The sequence below is a fragment of the Ursus arctos genome, unplaced genomic scaffold (assembly GCF_023065955.2).
Source record: "Ursus arctos isolate Adak ecotype North America unplaced genomic scaffold, UrsArc2.0 scaffold_19, whole genome shotgun sequence".
Taxonomy (NCBI): Eukaryota; Metazoa; Chordata; class Mammalia; order Carnivora; family Ursidae; genus Ursus; species Ursus arctos.
Window position 1 is genome coordinate 22,820,146 of NW_026622863.1, and position 12,817 is coordinate 22,832,962.

The following is a 12,817-nucleotide window of genomic DNA, read 5'->3' on the forward strand; positions in this document are numbered from 1 at the left end:
GTTGAGGGGAGGGAGGGAGGGGAATTGGTCCTGGCCTGGCTGGCCCCAGGATATACACCAAAACACAACACATTCTGTTTATGACACTTTATTGAGGCTGGGGAGGTGGGGAGGAGACCTGGAAAAATATGTGGGGCAGTCCCCCAGGTGGGGACAGGGCAGGTGTTGAGTCCTGGACACTACTGGGCGGGGAAGACAGAGTTGCCACTGAATGCACAAGGGATGAGCAGCTGCCGGTACTCCAGGGGCAGGTACCGCTCCACAAGCACGTGCAGGGAGACTTGGTCGTTGACCAGGCCCTGCCTGTAGCAGAGGAGGAGACAGAATCAGGGCCAGCACTACCACACCCAGCACCTTCCTGTTTCTGCCCACTTACCTTCGCATCAGCAGTTCCAGGTCCTCTGGCTTCACAGTCTTACGGCCAGCGTGAGCAGCAAATACCTCCAGGTCATCACAGAGATGCTGGAAATACTTGTCCAGGCTGCCAAAAGGGTTAGGGTAGCACAGACTGAACAGTCTATTGATGATCTGAGGGATTCCTCTCCCCACCCTGAGTGTCCAGGACTCACCACTTCTCCACCATCTCAAGAGCCTTCTTCTCCATGGGCATCTTAGCATAGAAGCTAAAGAGTTTCACATAGTGGCTCAATCCAGTCTTGTGGGGATCTTGACGGGGTCTGGGGCCAGGGGTTCGGGCCCTGGGAGGAAGCCTGGTTGGCAAAGGCTCCAGAGGCTCTGAAGATAAACTGGGGGCAGGAGTGGATAGTTAGCTAAAATGCGCCCAAAGAGGCCCCTAATAAAAAACAAGTCTTATTGGCTCCCGCGAAGACTAGGGCCCATCTGCTCCTTGGCTTATCTGGGCCAATAGCTCTAACTATCTGCTGGGGGTGGGCAGTGGGGACAGGGGGCCACACAGAGGCCTGGTCTTTCCCTGGGGCCCTGATCCTCCAATCTGGACCCAATGTCCCAGTCTAGACTCATTACACAAGCTAGTACTTCCTCAGGCCCTTGACCCTCAGGCCTCTGCATAGATATTCTTTCCCCTCAGCCTATTGCTACCTATCTGGTTCTGCTAATTGTCTTCCAAGAAGCCTTACTCTGACTAGGTAATTCCCCCCTACCCAGGTTCCTCTAAGAACCTGGAAGCATGGGGCGCCTGGGTGGCTCAGTCCTTAAGCGTCTGCCTTCGGCTCAGGGCGTGATCCCGGCGTTCTGGGATCGAGTCCCACATCAGGCTCCTCTGTTGGGAGCCTGCTTCTTCCTCTCCCACTCCCCCTGCTTGTGTTCCCTCTCTCACTGGCTGTCTCTCTCTGTCAAATTAATAAATAAAATCTTAAAAAAAAAAAAAAAAAGAACCTGGAAGCATGCACCAGGATGACACATGTACTCAGTGAGCCCCACCCAGTCCACCTCAGGGTGTTCTCTTGAATGATCATCTGCATACCAACAGGAAGATGGATAACCCTTTGGTGCTCAATGCCAAGCTCAGAAGCTTGTCCCCTTCCCAAGAGGTCCATGCAGAACAAGGTCATGGGATCTTACACTGCAGTGCGAGGCGGTAGGGCTGGCTCAAGAAACTGAGGTTGTCTGGCCTGAAGAAACTCAGTGGTGCTGGAGGCCAACTCTGGACTTGCTGTAGAGAAAGGGCAGGATTATAGGGGGCTTGGGCTTGACTATCTCACGCAACCATCAAAGCCCACAGCTTCCTTGTCCTATTCCTCAAGGGGCCCATCTAGCTTTGGTCAGCCAAGCAATGGGCCCCTCAGAGTCTCCCTGACCCAACATCACTTGTGCCCAGAAACACAACCCAGGGGTACAACTCCCCAGATAAGAGACTGAACACCACTGTCACCCATTCACTCCCTCATCCCCACACTGGGCCCCTTACCTGTCCTACCAGAGATGTCCTCATCTCCTGAAGATCCTTCTGGCTCCTTGGCCTCAACAGCTTCTGACATTTCTCTATGTCTCTTAGACTTTTCTGTCCTGACAGATCCTTGTGTTCCTGTTGTGTCCATCACTTCGCTCACACTCAAACTTTCCTCCATCCTTTCCTCTGCCTCCTCATCAACCCCATCCTGTAAGGGCTCCACTCCATCTTCTCCAGAGATAGTACTGCTGTTGTTTGGGAAGCTCACAGCATGGGCATCAACCTTCTTTGCCTTTCCTGCCAGAAGTTGAGCTGGTTTTCCAGGATCTGAATCAAGAGAGAGAATATAGGTTAGAGAAGCAGTAGGCCAAGGCTGTAGCTCTGAGAAGGATAAAGGTAGAGTAGTAAAACCCAGTCTAGCTCCCTGAGGAGAAATGTCCAGAGGCAGACCCACGGTACTTGTTTGGAGTATCCTGGTCCAAAACCGACTCTGCTCTGACATGTAAGAGGAACCAACAACCAGGGGACTCTGCAGGGCACACATACAGGCCTGAGGAGGGAAAAGCACCAGTGCCAATTTTCATCCAAGGCTTAGCTCTGGGCCACGTGCCCCATGTACTCACTATGGTTCTGCAGCCTAGGCCCACTGCTCTGTGTCCTGTGACTGATAGCCCTCTCAGCATCTTCAACCTCAGTGTGAGAGAGACAGGGCAGGGAGTGGTACCCACTGGGGGAACGGCCAACCAAGGGCTGGGAGAAGGGCTGAGTGTCCTCCAACACAGTATCCGTTGGCAGGGTGGCAACAGGGGTTCTGAGGCTGTCACCTGGAAATGAAAGGCCAGTTGACACTCTGTTTTCCAGGCCCACCTGCTGCTACCCAGTCACCAGGGCCTGGGCAGCGGGCCCCATGAGTCTGCCCCAAGTGGCCTTCAGAAAAAACTACCTAGTACTCTAAGTCCTACCCTCCTTCCACAGTTCTCTTTGCTTACCTTCCTGCTTCTTAGCCTGGCATTCCCACCCTCCACAGCTTGTCCCACCAAAACTGCTCACCTATGCCTCCACACTTCTCACTCTGCTAGGAATCCTCCTCTTACTCTCATGAACTTGACTTGTTTTCTGGAAACGGGCTGTCTGGGCAGTTCTGACTGGCCTGCTGATCCTGAAACCTAACCCTTATCTATCTCCCAAGAAGCTCCAACCCCCACACCACCTCTTTCCTACCCTCAGCCCTATAGCTTCTCAAGAATATGGGATCCTAGAAGATACTGGGACCAAGACCGGGGCCTCACTAAGACATGGACCAGCACCTTGGAGAAAGAAAGCAGAAACTCCTTATAGACCTACTGGCAAGCTTGCTCACTGTCCTTAACTTGACAGAGAGAGGAGTAATCCTGGACTCAGCAGCACCTCACGGGGGTGGGAAAGGGAAATCTCAACCTTACCTGGAGAAGCCAAGGCCAAAGAAGTGTCTCGCAGATCCTGTAAAAATGCACCCACATCTACAGCTCGGTGGGTAGGAGGTCTGCGAGCCAAACCAGGCCTCTGCACTGACTGTGGCTGGAGAGGCGTGGCAAAGGTCAAATTGAGGGAGCTGGTGGGAGGGAAGAGGCACAAAGGAAAGTCAGGTATCTGAGGCCCAATTTTCAGGGGAATTCCCCCATCTGCCCTGGGACTCTCATCTCTTAGAACAAAGCCATGATGCTCTAAAGCTAAAACTGGCAGGGACCAGTATGGCCAGATTCCATCCCAATCAATATCTCCCTCTCCAAGCCTTTCCACCAACCCCAGGACAGGCAACAGCACCTGGTGAGGGAGGAGGCACTGGCATTCCCACGAGGCTCTGCAAGAGAATTTAAAAAGAAACCATGGTAAGTTACCAGGCTCATGAGAGCCCTCTCTCAGGCCTCCTCAGCCTCTCTAGAGGACAGGAGAGGGTGGCCAAAGGTGTTGTCCAGGGTCTTACCTTGGGAGAGAGGCAGTCCCTGGTCCATTCCTTGCTGAAACACTGACAATCTCAGCCTCTGCTTCCGCCTGCCAGGAGCCAGAAGACCTAGAGCCAGGGTTGTGGAGGGCTCAAGCTCAGGAAGTTGCAGCTCCAGGCTACAAGGATGGAACTTATCTCAGACAGGCCAGAAGCCCAATACTGGCTTCTGGGGCCCTCAAGAGACTCCCTGATTAGAAATGCCCAACAGCCCAGTGCAAGGGAAGAATTCACTGTTCACCTGCCCCGACTGCTATCCCGTCTAGAGGACTGGACCACTTGCGGTGTCGGCACTGGCTTCACCACAGACTCTGGCCTCATGATGGAAGATTCTGGGGCTGCAGAGACAGACAGCAAGGAGAGGGTAGGGTTGGCAGGGCAGGCTGCCCTGAATGAGGGATACCAAGGGACTGGTGTCTAACCCTGATCAGCAAGTTAGCATTCACGCACCAGTTAGAAGGATGTTCTTCAGCAGAGTCCGGGGTGTCTGTTCCTCCACGTTCCCACTGGTGTGAACATGGGCCAATCTGCCAAAAGACTAGGTAAAAGCACCAAGCAATCAGTCTGTTCCTTTGTTTTGAGATTCCCTCAAGGTGGGCTCCAAACAGAGCTAGACCTCAGGGCCGCCTGAAGGCAGAAACAGCACTGTAGTGGTCAATGGGCTGGGCGCTTACCCTCACTCTATGGGAACGTCGTCTCACATTCATCTTTGTTGGGCTGCTCAGCCTCCTGGAGGAAGGTGGTTCAAGTAGAGCTTTCTGGGCACTGTGTAAAGACCAATAGCTCTAAGAATTAAGTAGGGAGAGGGAACTAGAGGATGCAGAGATATGCTTTCATCAGGGATCTTGGCCTGAAGCCCTTTGCCCTCAAGGCCGGGGACCCAGAAACCACTTGCCCCTCACACAGCCTCTGTTCCCAGCTCTCTATCAACAGCTCTGTGGGTGAAGGGGACCCTAAGGGATATGGGAAGAAAGAGGGACTATAATGATCCAGCCAGAGGGAGGGGCTGAGGAAGGGTTTACAGAACTGACTCTGTTAGAAGTAGAGGTCAGCCACACAGACAAGAGGAGCAATTAGAAGAGTATTCATTCCCGACATTAAAATAACAACTCAAGAAGGCTATTTAAATTATTTTGAAACCTTTTAAGTACTTGTCAGGGTTTCACAGCAACTTCTACATTGGTCACTCCAGCTCTCGTTTCTGTTCCAGTCCCTCTCAGATTCCCAAGGCACAGCTTCCAGCTCATCACCTATAGGTCTAAAACCTACAATGAATAGCTTCCCAGGGCCTATAAAAGAACTGCACTGCCCCAGTGGCAGATGCCAACTTCCACACCGTCTGCACCAAGAACTCACCACAGCCCTCATCCACTGACACTGCCACCAGGTCAGGCCAAATTCCCTGCTCCCTAGCAAAGCATCTTTCTAGTTCCTGCCTCCCGAATTCTGCCCAGGCTGTGCTCTCTAGTTCCTTTCCCATCTTCCAGCTGGGAGCTACAGGGAAAGGGGATTGAATGTGCAGGGAAAGTTGGGGACCACAGAAGAGGCAGTACAGGGCAGATGCCTGGTCACACTTTGGGCTGGTGTGGGGGAAGGTGTGGTCCAGAGAACAGGACAGAAGGTCAGATTCTGAGCGCCTACAGGCAGAAACTAAAGACGCGAGCAAAGTTGAGCTGTGTAGTAGCTTTATAGTCCTGAGACCTGGCAGCCTGGAGTCCGGGAGCACAAACAGCTGACCTGAACCCAGTAAAGGGTGGACCCAGTTCTCAGGACCCTGGGCCCTGCCGCTCTCCGAGACTCGGTCTCCCTCTCCAAACAGACTCAGCGCTGGATCCGGCTGAGGCCTGACCCGTAATCCGTATGGTTGCTCGCACTCTCGGACAACGCCTTCTCATACCCAACTCTAGCACTTCGGCGTCGCCGCGGGGTGCGCGTATCCGCAGTATCCAGCACGCGCCGCAATAGCGTGCGCGTCGTAGGCTCGCTGTCGCCGTCGTAGCTATCCGCCATCGCCTCAGCCATCCGCCTCCCAACCGCTGAGGTAGCCGAGGCCGCCGCCTTCCCGCCGCAGCATTTAAGCCAACTCTCGCGAGGCTGCCGCACGGCCTCACGGGAGTTGCAGTTCTAACCCTACCGCCCAGAGGCGCGTGGAATGTGTAGTGGTCGTTGCAAGCTCTGGATTTGGAGGCACTTTGACCTGGGAGTGCACCGGGGCAAATGTGTGCAACCAGTCGAAGACTTGGTTTCTTCATCTGTAAGTTGAGGATGATACCCATCTAATAAAGGACTTGTATTGATTCAATAATTTTTTTCAAGGTTTATTTAAGTAATCTCTACACCCAAGGTGGGGCTGGAACTCACCACCCCGAGATCAAGAGTCCTCTGCACTACAGAGAGCCAGCCAGGCGCCCCTCAATGAGATAATATTTAACGAAGGGTCTGACCTATTTTAAGCCCCATCTTCAATAAATAGCAGTTAGTATTAGAATGACTTATTCCTATCTCCCTCTGGAGTTGAGACCCTTGGGCCAGGAAAAAAATAATTTTATCCTATACATGACCTGGTCAGACTTGCACTTGTGAACATTACTCTGCCTTAGAAGAAACCAGTTTGTAGGCTCAAAGTCTAGTGTGCTGTTTGTGATCCAGCAGAAATGTTATGATCTCCAAACATGTGCAATTTTGACATGAATTTTGGCTCTCAAAAGTTCTGATAATGCTAGGGACTCTATTACCATATTTTCACCAAGACAGCCTCCCCACCTTTCTTAAATTTTCATGGAAACTTAATTAGAACTTGAGTTCTGAGTCTCCCATGGAGTTATCTTTTTGCTCCTAGATGAGGTGCCTATGTGTTTTACATAACTGATTAAATTTTATATTTGCTACTTGTTAAAAAAAAATACTGGGTGCATGAAGTGAGGGAGGGAGGGAGGAATGAGAGACTGGCAAGGACCAGATCATATAGTGTCTCACAGACTCTGGAAAGGAGTTTGGACATTATTCTAAATGCAATAGACCATTGGAGGTTCTTAAGCAGAGGAATCACATAAATATATATAAATATTGGTAGCCATGTGCACAACAGATTTTGTAGAAGAGGCAAGATTGGAAGCAGGGAGGCATGTGACAAGGTTCTAGCCTTTCTCCGGAGGTGACAAGATAGAGGGTGGGCAGGGCCATGGGGGTGGGGAGAAAGCTATGCATTCTAGATACGTTTTAAGTGTAAAGGATTAAGTGTAGATTAGAGGTGATTTTATGTACTGGAAAGTAGAATTTCTTAGAAGATTTTATTTATTTATTTGAGAGACAGAGAGCATGAGTGAGGTGAAGGGCAGAGGGAGAAGCAGACTCCTTACTGAACAGGGAGCCTGATGGGGGACTCTATCCAGGGATTCCGGGATTGTCACCTGAGCCAAAGGCAGACACTTAACCAACTGAGCCACCTAGGCACCCTGGAAGATAGAATTTCACTGAACATAATCTTCACTGTCTGTACATAAAGAAATGATAAAATTTGACTTCTCATTAATATTTTTTGAGTAAGGTAGGTTTTGAAACAGGTAGGAACAGAAATCTATCAGTAATAGTAGGACAATGAATATACAAAATAACAGATAACAATAATCTTTAGCTTAATTTTGTCTCTACTGCACACATTTTATAAACATTTAATCATATAACAAAGTGTATATTCATGTTTTTACTATTGTATATTCACCCAAATGAATGCACATCTTTCACCATGGACTGCATTTCTGAGTTTGAAGGGGTTCAAGCTGTGGACCTCAGCTGCATAGGCCAGGAAGAATGGGACTTTTTCCTGTTATGGGTCTGTGAAGCCCATGCCAATAATCATAGAGCACATTGATTGTAAATAGAAAATGCAATGGTGATGTTTGGATGTTGAGGCCAGACAAATAGTTCACTTCCTATTGTCCTGTAATTTTCTAAAACATTTTAAGATGGGTTCCTTTTATAATAAAGCACTTAAAAAAAAAGTAACAGTTAACTTAGGGTGTTATATTTTTTCTTTCACAAGCTTTTAAATTGCCAGGTCTTTTTTGTTTTTATGTCAAATAATTAGAAATAGTATATACTCGGCTTCAATTTCATACCCATGGTGTGTAATCAGGAGGGAAAAAATGAGAAGGGAGAGTCTGGAGAAAGGGTGAAGAAAGGCAAGAAGTGGGAGAAAGGGGGAACTCAGCAAAAGGAGGGCTAGCTTGCAGGTAAATCCCAGGAACAACTTCCTAGCCTTCCCCCTGGTTTTCCACAGCCTCTCTTGCCCTTTAGAACAAAAATTTTCTCCATAGAAGTTGGGGATTGGGGAGGTGTCTCGTTACAATACAAATTCTGTCCGTCCTCTGGTTCAACACTCTTCAACAGCTCCCAGTCGTTGGCAGAATTAAATCCCAAATCTTTTCACTTAGCCCAGTTCGGTATCTTTCAGTGCTTCAGCTACCCAGCCTGTCCTTTCCTAGGCTTTTTAAGGGCCTAGTCTAGTTCTTTCCTCAGGGCCAGCTACTCCCCGCCTCACTCAAGCTTTTCACCGTTTTTTCTTCCTTGGCCTCCGCTTCCCATTTTCTCCTGTCCTGTTCATTAGTTTGTAGCACTTATTTCTGTGATTAGACATCCACTCCGGTGCATTCACATCTATTATCTAAAAGTCGGACCCTCATCCCTTTGGGTAGTCAGTCTTGGTAGGTCAAGCTCCTTCAGCAAGGTTTCCAACTCACTGCACGGTACCCGCCACACAGTAGGCACCTACTGGTGACTGTGTTTAGGTGAGTAAATGAGTCAACTCAAGCGGCTGAATTAGGCGAGGCCTCAACGCAGAGAAAGGGGCTCCTGAGGTCTTTCTGGACACTGAAGCGCAGGTCCCGCACCCAGTCCCCGCGGGAATGCCACCGACTCACAGCCTCCAGGATTAGAGAAGCGCTTCCGGCCGACACACAACCTCACCCAAATCCTAGTCCCCTGTAATCTGACCTCTCCCTTAGGTGGCGCTCCAGGCCGCAGCCGCCGAGTTCAGCGCACGGCATTGCGGGAAGCGTAGTTTCCATAAGCAAACGCCCAAGGCGCTTGCGCACTACAGAGGCGCGCGCCTCCCGATCCTCCCCCTTAGGATTCCGGGTCCTTGTGAAGGGCGGTCCAGGCGACAGCGTTCCAACCGAATACGCCTCTATAGTCGGCCGGGGATAAGCCGGGTGGGGGTAAGAATCTGTTCTGCGTGGGCCGTCACGGTGCCCTGGAAAGCGGCCGGAATAATCATGCCCCCGCTCCGGAAGTGAGCAGCTTCTGGCGCGGTGCATTGTGGGGGGCGTAGTCCTCCTTCCCAGGCGGTCCTTCGCGGCGTCCCCGGGGCCGACTCCGGAGCGCAGGCGGGCGGCCGGGCGGGCGGCGCAGCGCGGGCCGGCGGGAAGCGTATTCTGGGCACGGGACGCCGGGTTTGGCCGGCCGCGGCGGGCGGCAGTAGTGGGAGGCCGCCTAAGGTCCCGCGCGGCGCCGCCCGTCGAGGGGCGGGCGGCGGCAGACCGACCGGGCCGTCGAAGGGCTCAGGAGGCCAGTGGGCCGGGCCGAGTCGGGCCGCGCGGCGCAGCCATGCCAGGCTTTACGTGCTGCGTGCCGGGCTGCTACAACAACTCGCACCGGGACAAGGCGCTGCACTTCTACACGTTTCCCAAGGACGCTGAACTGCGGCGCCTGTGGCTCAAGAACGTGTCCCGTGCTGGCGTCAGTGGGTGCTTCTCCACCTTCCAGCCCACCACGGGCCACCGTCTCTGCAGCGTCCACTTCCAGGGCGGCCGCAAGACCTACACGGTGCGCGTCCCCACCATCTTCCCGCTGCGCGGCGTCAACGAGCGCAAAGTAGCACGCAGACCCGCGGGGGCTGCAGCTGCCCGCCGCAGGCAGCAGCAGCAGCAGCAACAGCAGCAGCAGCAGCCGCAGCCGCCGCCGCCGCCGCCACAACAACAACAGCAGCAGCAGCAGCCGTCGCCGTCAGCCTCCACTGCCCAGGCCTCCCAGCTGCAGCCGAACCTGGTGTCTGCCTCTGCTGCTGTGCTTCTCACCCTTCAGGCCGCTGTAGACAGCAGCCAGGCTCCGGGGTCCGTGCCCCCAGCGCCCACCACTCCCACCGGCGAAGACGTGAAACCCATCGACCTGACCGTGCAAGTGGAGTTCGCCGCTGCAGAGGGCGCAGCCGCCGCAGCCGCCGCGTCGGAGCTAGAGGCTGCTACGGCAGGGCTGGAGGCCGCAGAGTGCCCTATGGGTCCCCAGTTGGTGGTGGTGGGGGAAGAGGGCTTCCCTGATACTGGCTCCGACCACTCATACTCCTTGTCGTCAGGCACCACGGAGGAGGAGCTCCTGCGCAAGCTTAACGAGCAGCGGGACATCCTGGCGCTGATGGAGGTGAAGATGAAGGAGATGAAAGGGAGCATCCGCCACCTGCGTCTCACCGAGGCCAAGCTACGAGAAGAACTCCGCGAGAAGGATCGGCTGCTGGCCATGGCTGTCATCCGAAAGAAGCACGGAATGTGAATGGCTCCCCCTTCGGCTTGCTGGACTCCTGGACCCCTCTCAGCCCATAGGGACCTTAGGCCGCTGCTGTTGAACTCCCCTATACTCCTGGGGCACTGGTTGACAGTACTGAAGCTTAGGGCAGCTGGACTCTATTGCTGGTGACCTGGCACCCTCTCTTGTTTTCTTCTGAAGCAAGGTCCTGAAGTCTGGGACCTCAGACTCTGCACAGGTGACACCAGCAATTATGACTTTGTCCCCCACTCCCCACCTCACCCCCAGTTTATGTTGCAGGTTCTGGTTAAGCAGAGGCTTCAGAACCACTGAACTTGAAAATTACCATTCAGGATGCAGGTTGGATGCCCAAGACTATAGGTTTGGGAAGACAACACCTTGAGGTTGGCCAGCATTGAGAGAACTCTTCTGTGTGTAGTGATAAGAGATCCAAGTAACATCAGTTCTCCTTTTCGTGCTTTTCCTTCCCAGGTGTAGCCTGTGATTCTGATGGGAACTGGCAGATCTGTGCCTCTGCCTATAAGGACCTCCCTCCCCAGGAGGCCATCTACAATGGGATCTAGGTGACCTGCTGATGAAGATCCAGCTTGCCAGGGACTTAGGTTTATCCTGTTATGTTTGCTACTGGTTACAAATTCTATTTTCTGTACAATTAGTCAGACTAAAGTTTTCACTGTGTTTGTTTGGCAAAACGAATTAAAGAGAAAGTAAGGTTTTAATTTGGGTTTCGCCATTTTATTCTTATAAAGACTCATTTCAGTATCCCTGAAAGGTGGGGAAGTAGACCTCCCAACAGGTCTTTACCTTAGGTCTCAAGGACCAGGCTGATTCTGAGAGTAGAAATGCTTCATTGACCATGTTTGTCCATAAAGGGACCCTGAGCACATGGACCGTGGCCTCATAAGGTTCTCACAGTTCTGGCCCAGCCCACTCCAAAGAGTTTGGAAACTGCACCAAATGGTCCCAGTTTGCCGTGGGTTAGGAGAAGGAGCAACTGAGAACTAAACCAAATTGTGACTGCTCACTTCTCTTGAGGGTTTTGAATTCCTCATGAATTTTCACCTGCGGTTGAATTTCACTCACCATTTTAGCCGTAGTACAGTGGCACACATGGGCTTGCAGTTACTTAGTGAAGATCACAGCTGGAACCAGCCATGCTTCCTGCACACATAAGAACTCTTGTATAGATAGATACCTTGGCCTTGGTACGTTTTCATTGTGAAGTACTTGGGATTTGTGACCCCTTGACTCATTCTCTTGGCTGTTTCTATTCTTTAGATAAGGTAGGGGTGAGGTGACATTTTTATGTATAGGTCCAAATAATTTAGTAGCCAGTGGGGAAAGGCAAGCCTTTAAAGCTAGCCCTATTTACTATGGGTGCTTGGGCACAAATGGACATTTCCTGGGCTCCAAAAAAAAATGAATCCCTTCTCTTACTTTAGAAAAAGCCACTTCCCTGGAGGCTTTCCCTGTATCTGTGAACTGAAATGATAAATGTTTCTCTAGTCTCTGATCTCCTCCTGGCCCCTTGGTACTGACTTGAGAAACAAACAAGTCTCTGGTGGGGAAAAGGGGTGGAGTATAGGTTGTATAGGTGCTTGGTTGGGGAAGGGATTGGATGTCTGCCTTCCCAGTGTTAGTTCTGGCTAATCATAAATAAGGTGATGGAAACACAGCATTGCCCTTCCAGGCCAGCTGGGAGTGAAGCCGTTTGTGGGCAGCTATTGAGCCACTCTCTCACATGTCCCCACTCTCCACTAGGAGTGAGGGCTTTCGCAGACTCAGTCTATGCTGTGTAGTGTATTCTAGCTCCTGTTTGTTGAAGGCACACTTTCTGCTTTGGCTCACTCGGACCTCTCAGCAGCACTCCCAGGACAGGCTCTGGCCAAGACTCTGGTGTCCGGGGGATGTTATGTGCATACAGTCTATCCAGGGGGTGTTTTAGCTTCTTGGGGGTGGGGGAATGACTGCTCAGAACAAGGGCGGTCCCAGATGCACCACAAACAGGACAATGCAGAGCTCTCACTGGCTAAGCAATAAGCATCTAGTCAGGCAAATTAGTGCAGACCTGGTCTTACCAGCCATCCCCAGCAAGTGAGTGAGTGTGTGTGTGTATAGGTGAAGGTGCAAAACTTATGGAAGAACAGGAGTACTGAGATCTCTGGCCAGGAGGGAAAGCTGAAGCTGCCAGGATAGTATTTTCCATACCTGTGGTCCGCCTGGGTTAGCTGCAGAGCACTTCCCCAACAGGCATGACTTAGACACAGGCTTTCAGATGTTTGCATTGCTCAGGAAACGATGGAAATGGGTGATGAAAGGGCAACGGGTGGGACACAGATCATTGACAATCTGGTCGCTTAAATCACGGGAAATTTTTGGGTGAGCCAGTTCTCTTTTCTCGTTAATAGAAATGAAACTCTTAGCTGCCC

The 12,817-nt window shown here is 51.8% G+C and overlaps 2 protein-coding genes across 6 annotated transcripts; one reads left to right on the forward strand and one right to left on the reverse strand.

The window, feature by feature from the left end:
- Positions 1–78: 78 nt before the first annotated feature.
- On the reverse strand, positions 79–5,909 carry CENPT (centromere protein T). 5 transcript variants are annotated; one of them, XM_057314139.1, is made up of 13 exons: positions 5,749–5,909; positions 4,526–4,616; positions 4,302–4,389; positions 4,093–4,189; positions 3,834–3,970; positions 3,674–3,710; positions 3,313–3,461; positions 2,599–2,694; positions 1,889–2,197; positions 1,543–1,633; positions 570–746; positions 377–481; positions 79–303 (listed from the first exon to the last, which is right to left on the reverse strand). In XM_057314139.1, the coding sequence occupies exons 1-13, from the start codon at positions 5,871–5,873 to the stop codon at positions 180–182; spliced, it is 1,626 nt and encodes a 541-aa protein (XP_057170122.1). In that variant the 5' UTR covers positions 5,874–5,909; the 3' UTR covers positions 79–179. The 5 variants fall into 5 exon arrangements, with proteins under 5 accessions (XP_057170122.1, XP_057170121.1, XP_057170124.1 ...); XM_057314138.1 differs by having other exon boundaries at positions 2,494–2,694; XM_057314141.1 differs by lacking the exon at positions 5,749–5,909 and adding an exon at positions 5,589–5,730 and having other exon boundaries at positions 2,494–2,694.
- A 3,266-nt stretch (positions 5,910–9,175) lies between these two features.
- THAP11 (THAP domain containing 11) lies at positions 9,176–11,104 on the forward strand. The gene has a single exon (XM_026495042.4). The coding sequence runs from the start codon at positions 9,456–9,458 to the stop codon at positions 10,392–10,394; it is 939 nt and encodes a 312-aa protein (XP_026350827.3). The 5' UTR covers positions 9,176–9,455; the 3' UTR covers positions 10,395–11,104.
- Positions 11,105–12,817: the final 1,713 nt, after the last annotated feature.

What these genes read in the sequence shown, in the direction of transcription:
- CENPT (XM_057314138.1), bottom strand. Translation starts at nt 5,873, where the DNA reads ATGGCTGAGGCGATGGCGGATAGCTACGACGGCGACAGCGAGCCTACG. An exon ending in GACGTTCCCATAGAGTGAGG is followed by an intron (nt 4,390 to 4,525) that starts GTAAGCGCCCAG and finishes GCTTTTACCTAG; the next exon opens with TCTTTTGGCAGATTGGCCCA. An exon ending in GCCTAGGCTGCAGAACCATA is followed by an intron (nt 2,198 to 2,493) that starts GTGAGTACATGG and finishes CTCTTGATTCAG; the next exon opens with ATCCTGGAAAACCAGCTCAA.
- THAP11 (XM_026495042.4), top strand. Translation starts at nt 9,456, where the DNA reads ATGCCAGGCTTTACGTGCTGCGTGCCGGGCTGCTACAACAACTCGCAC.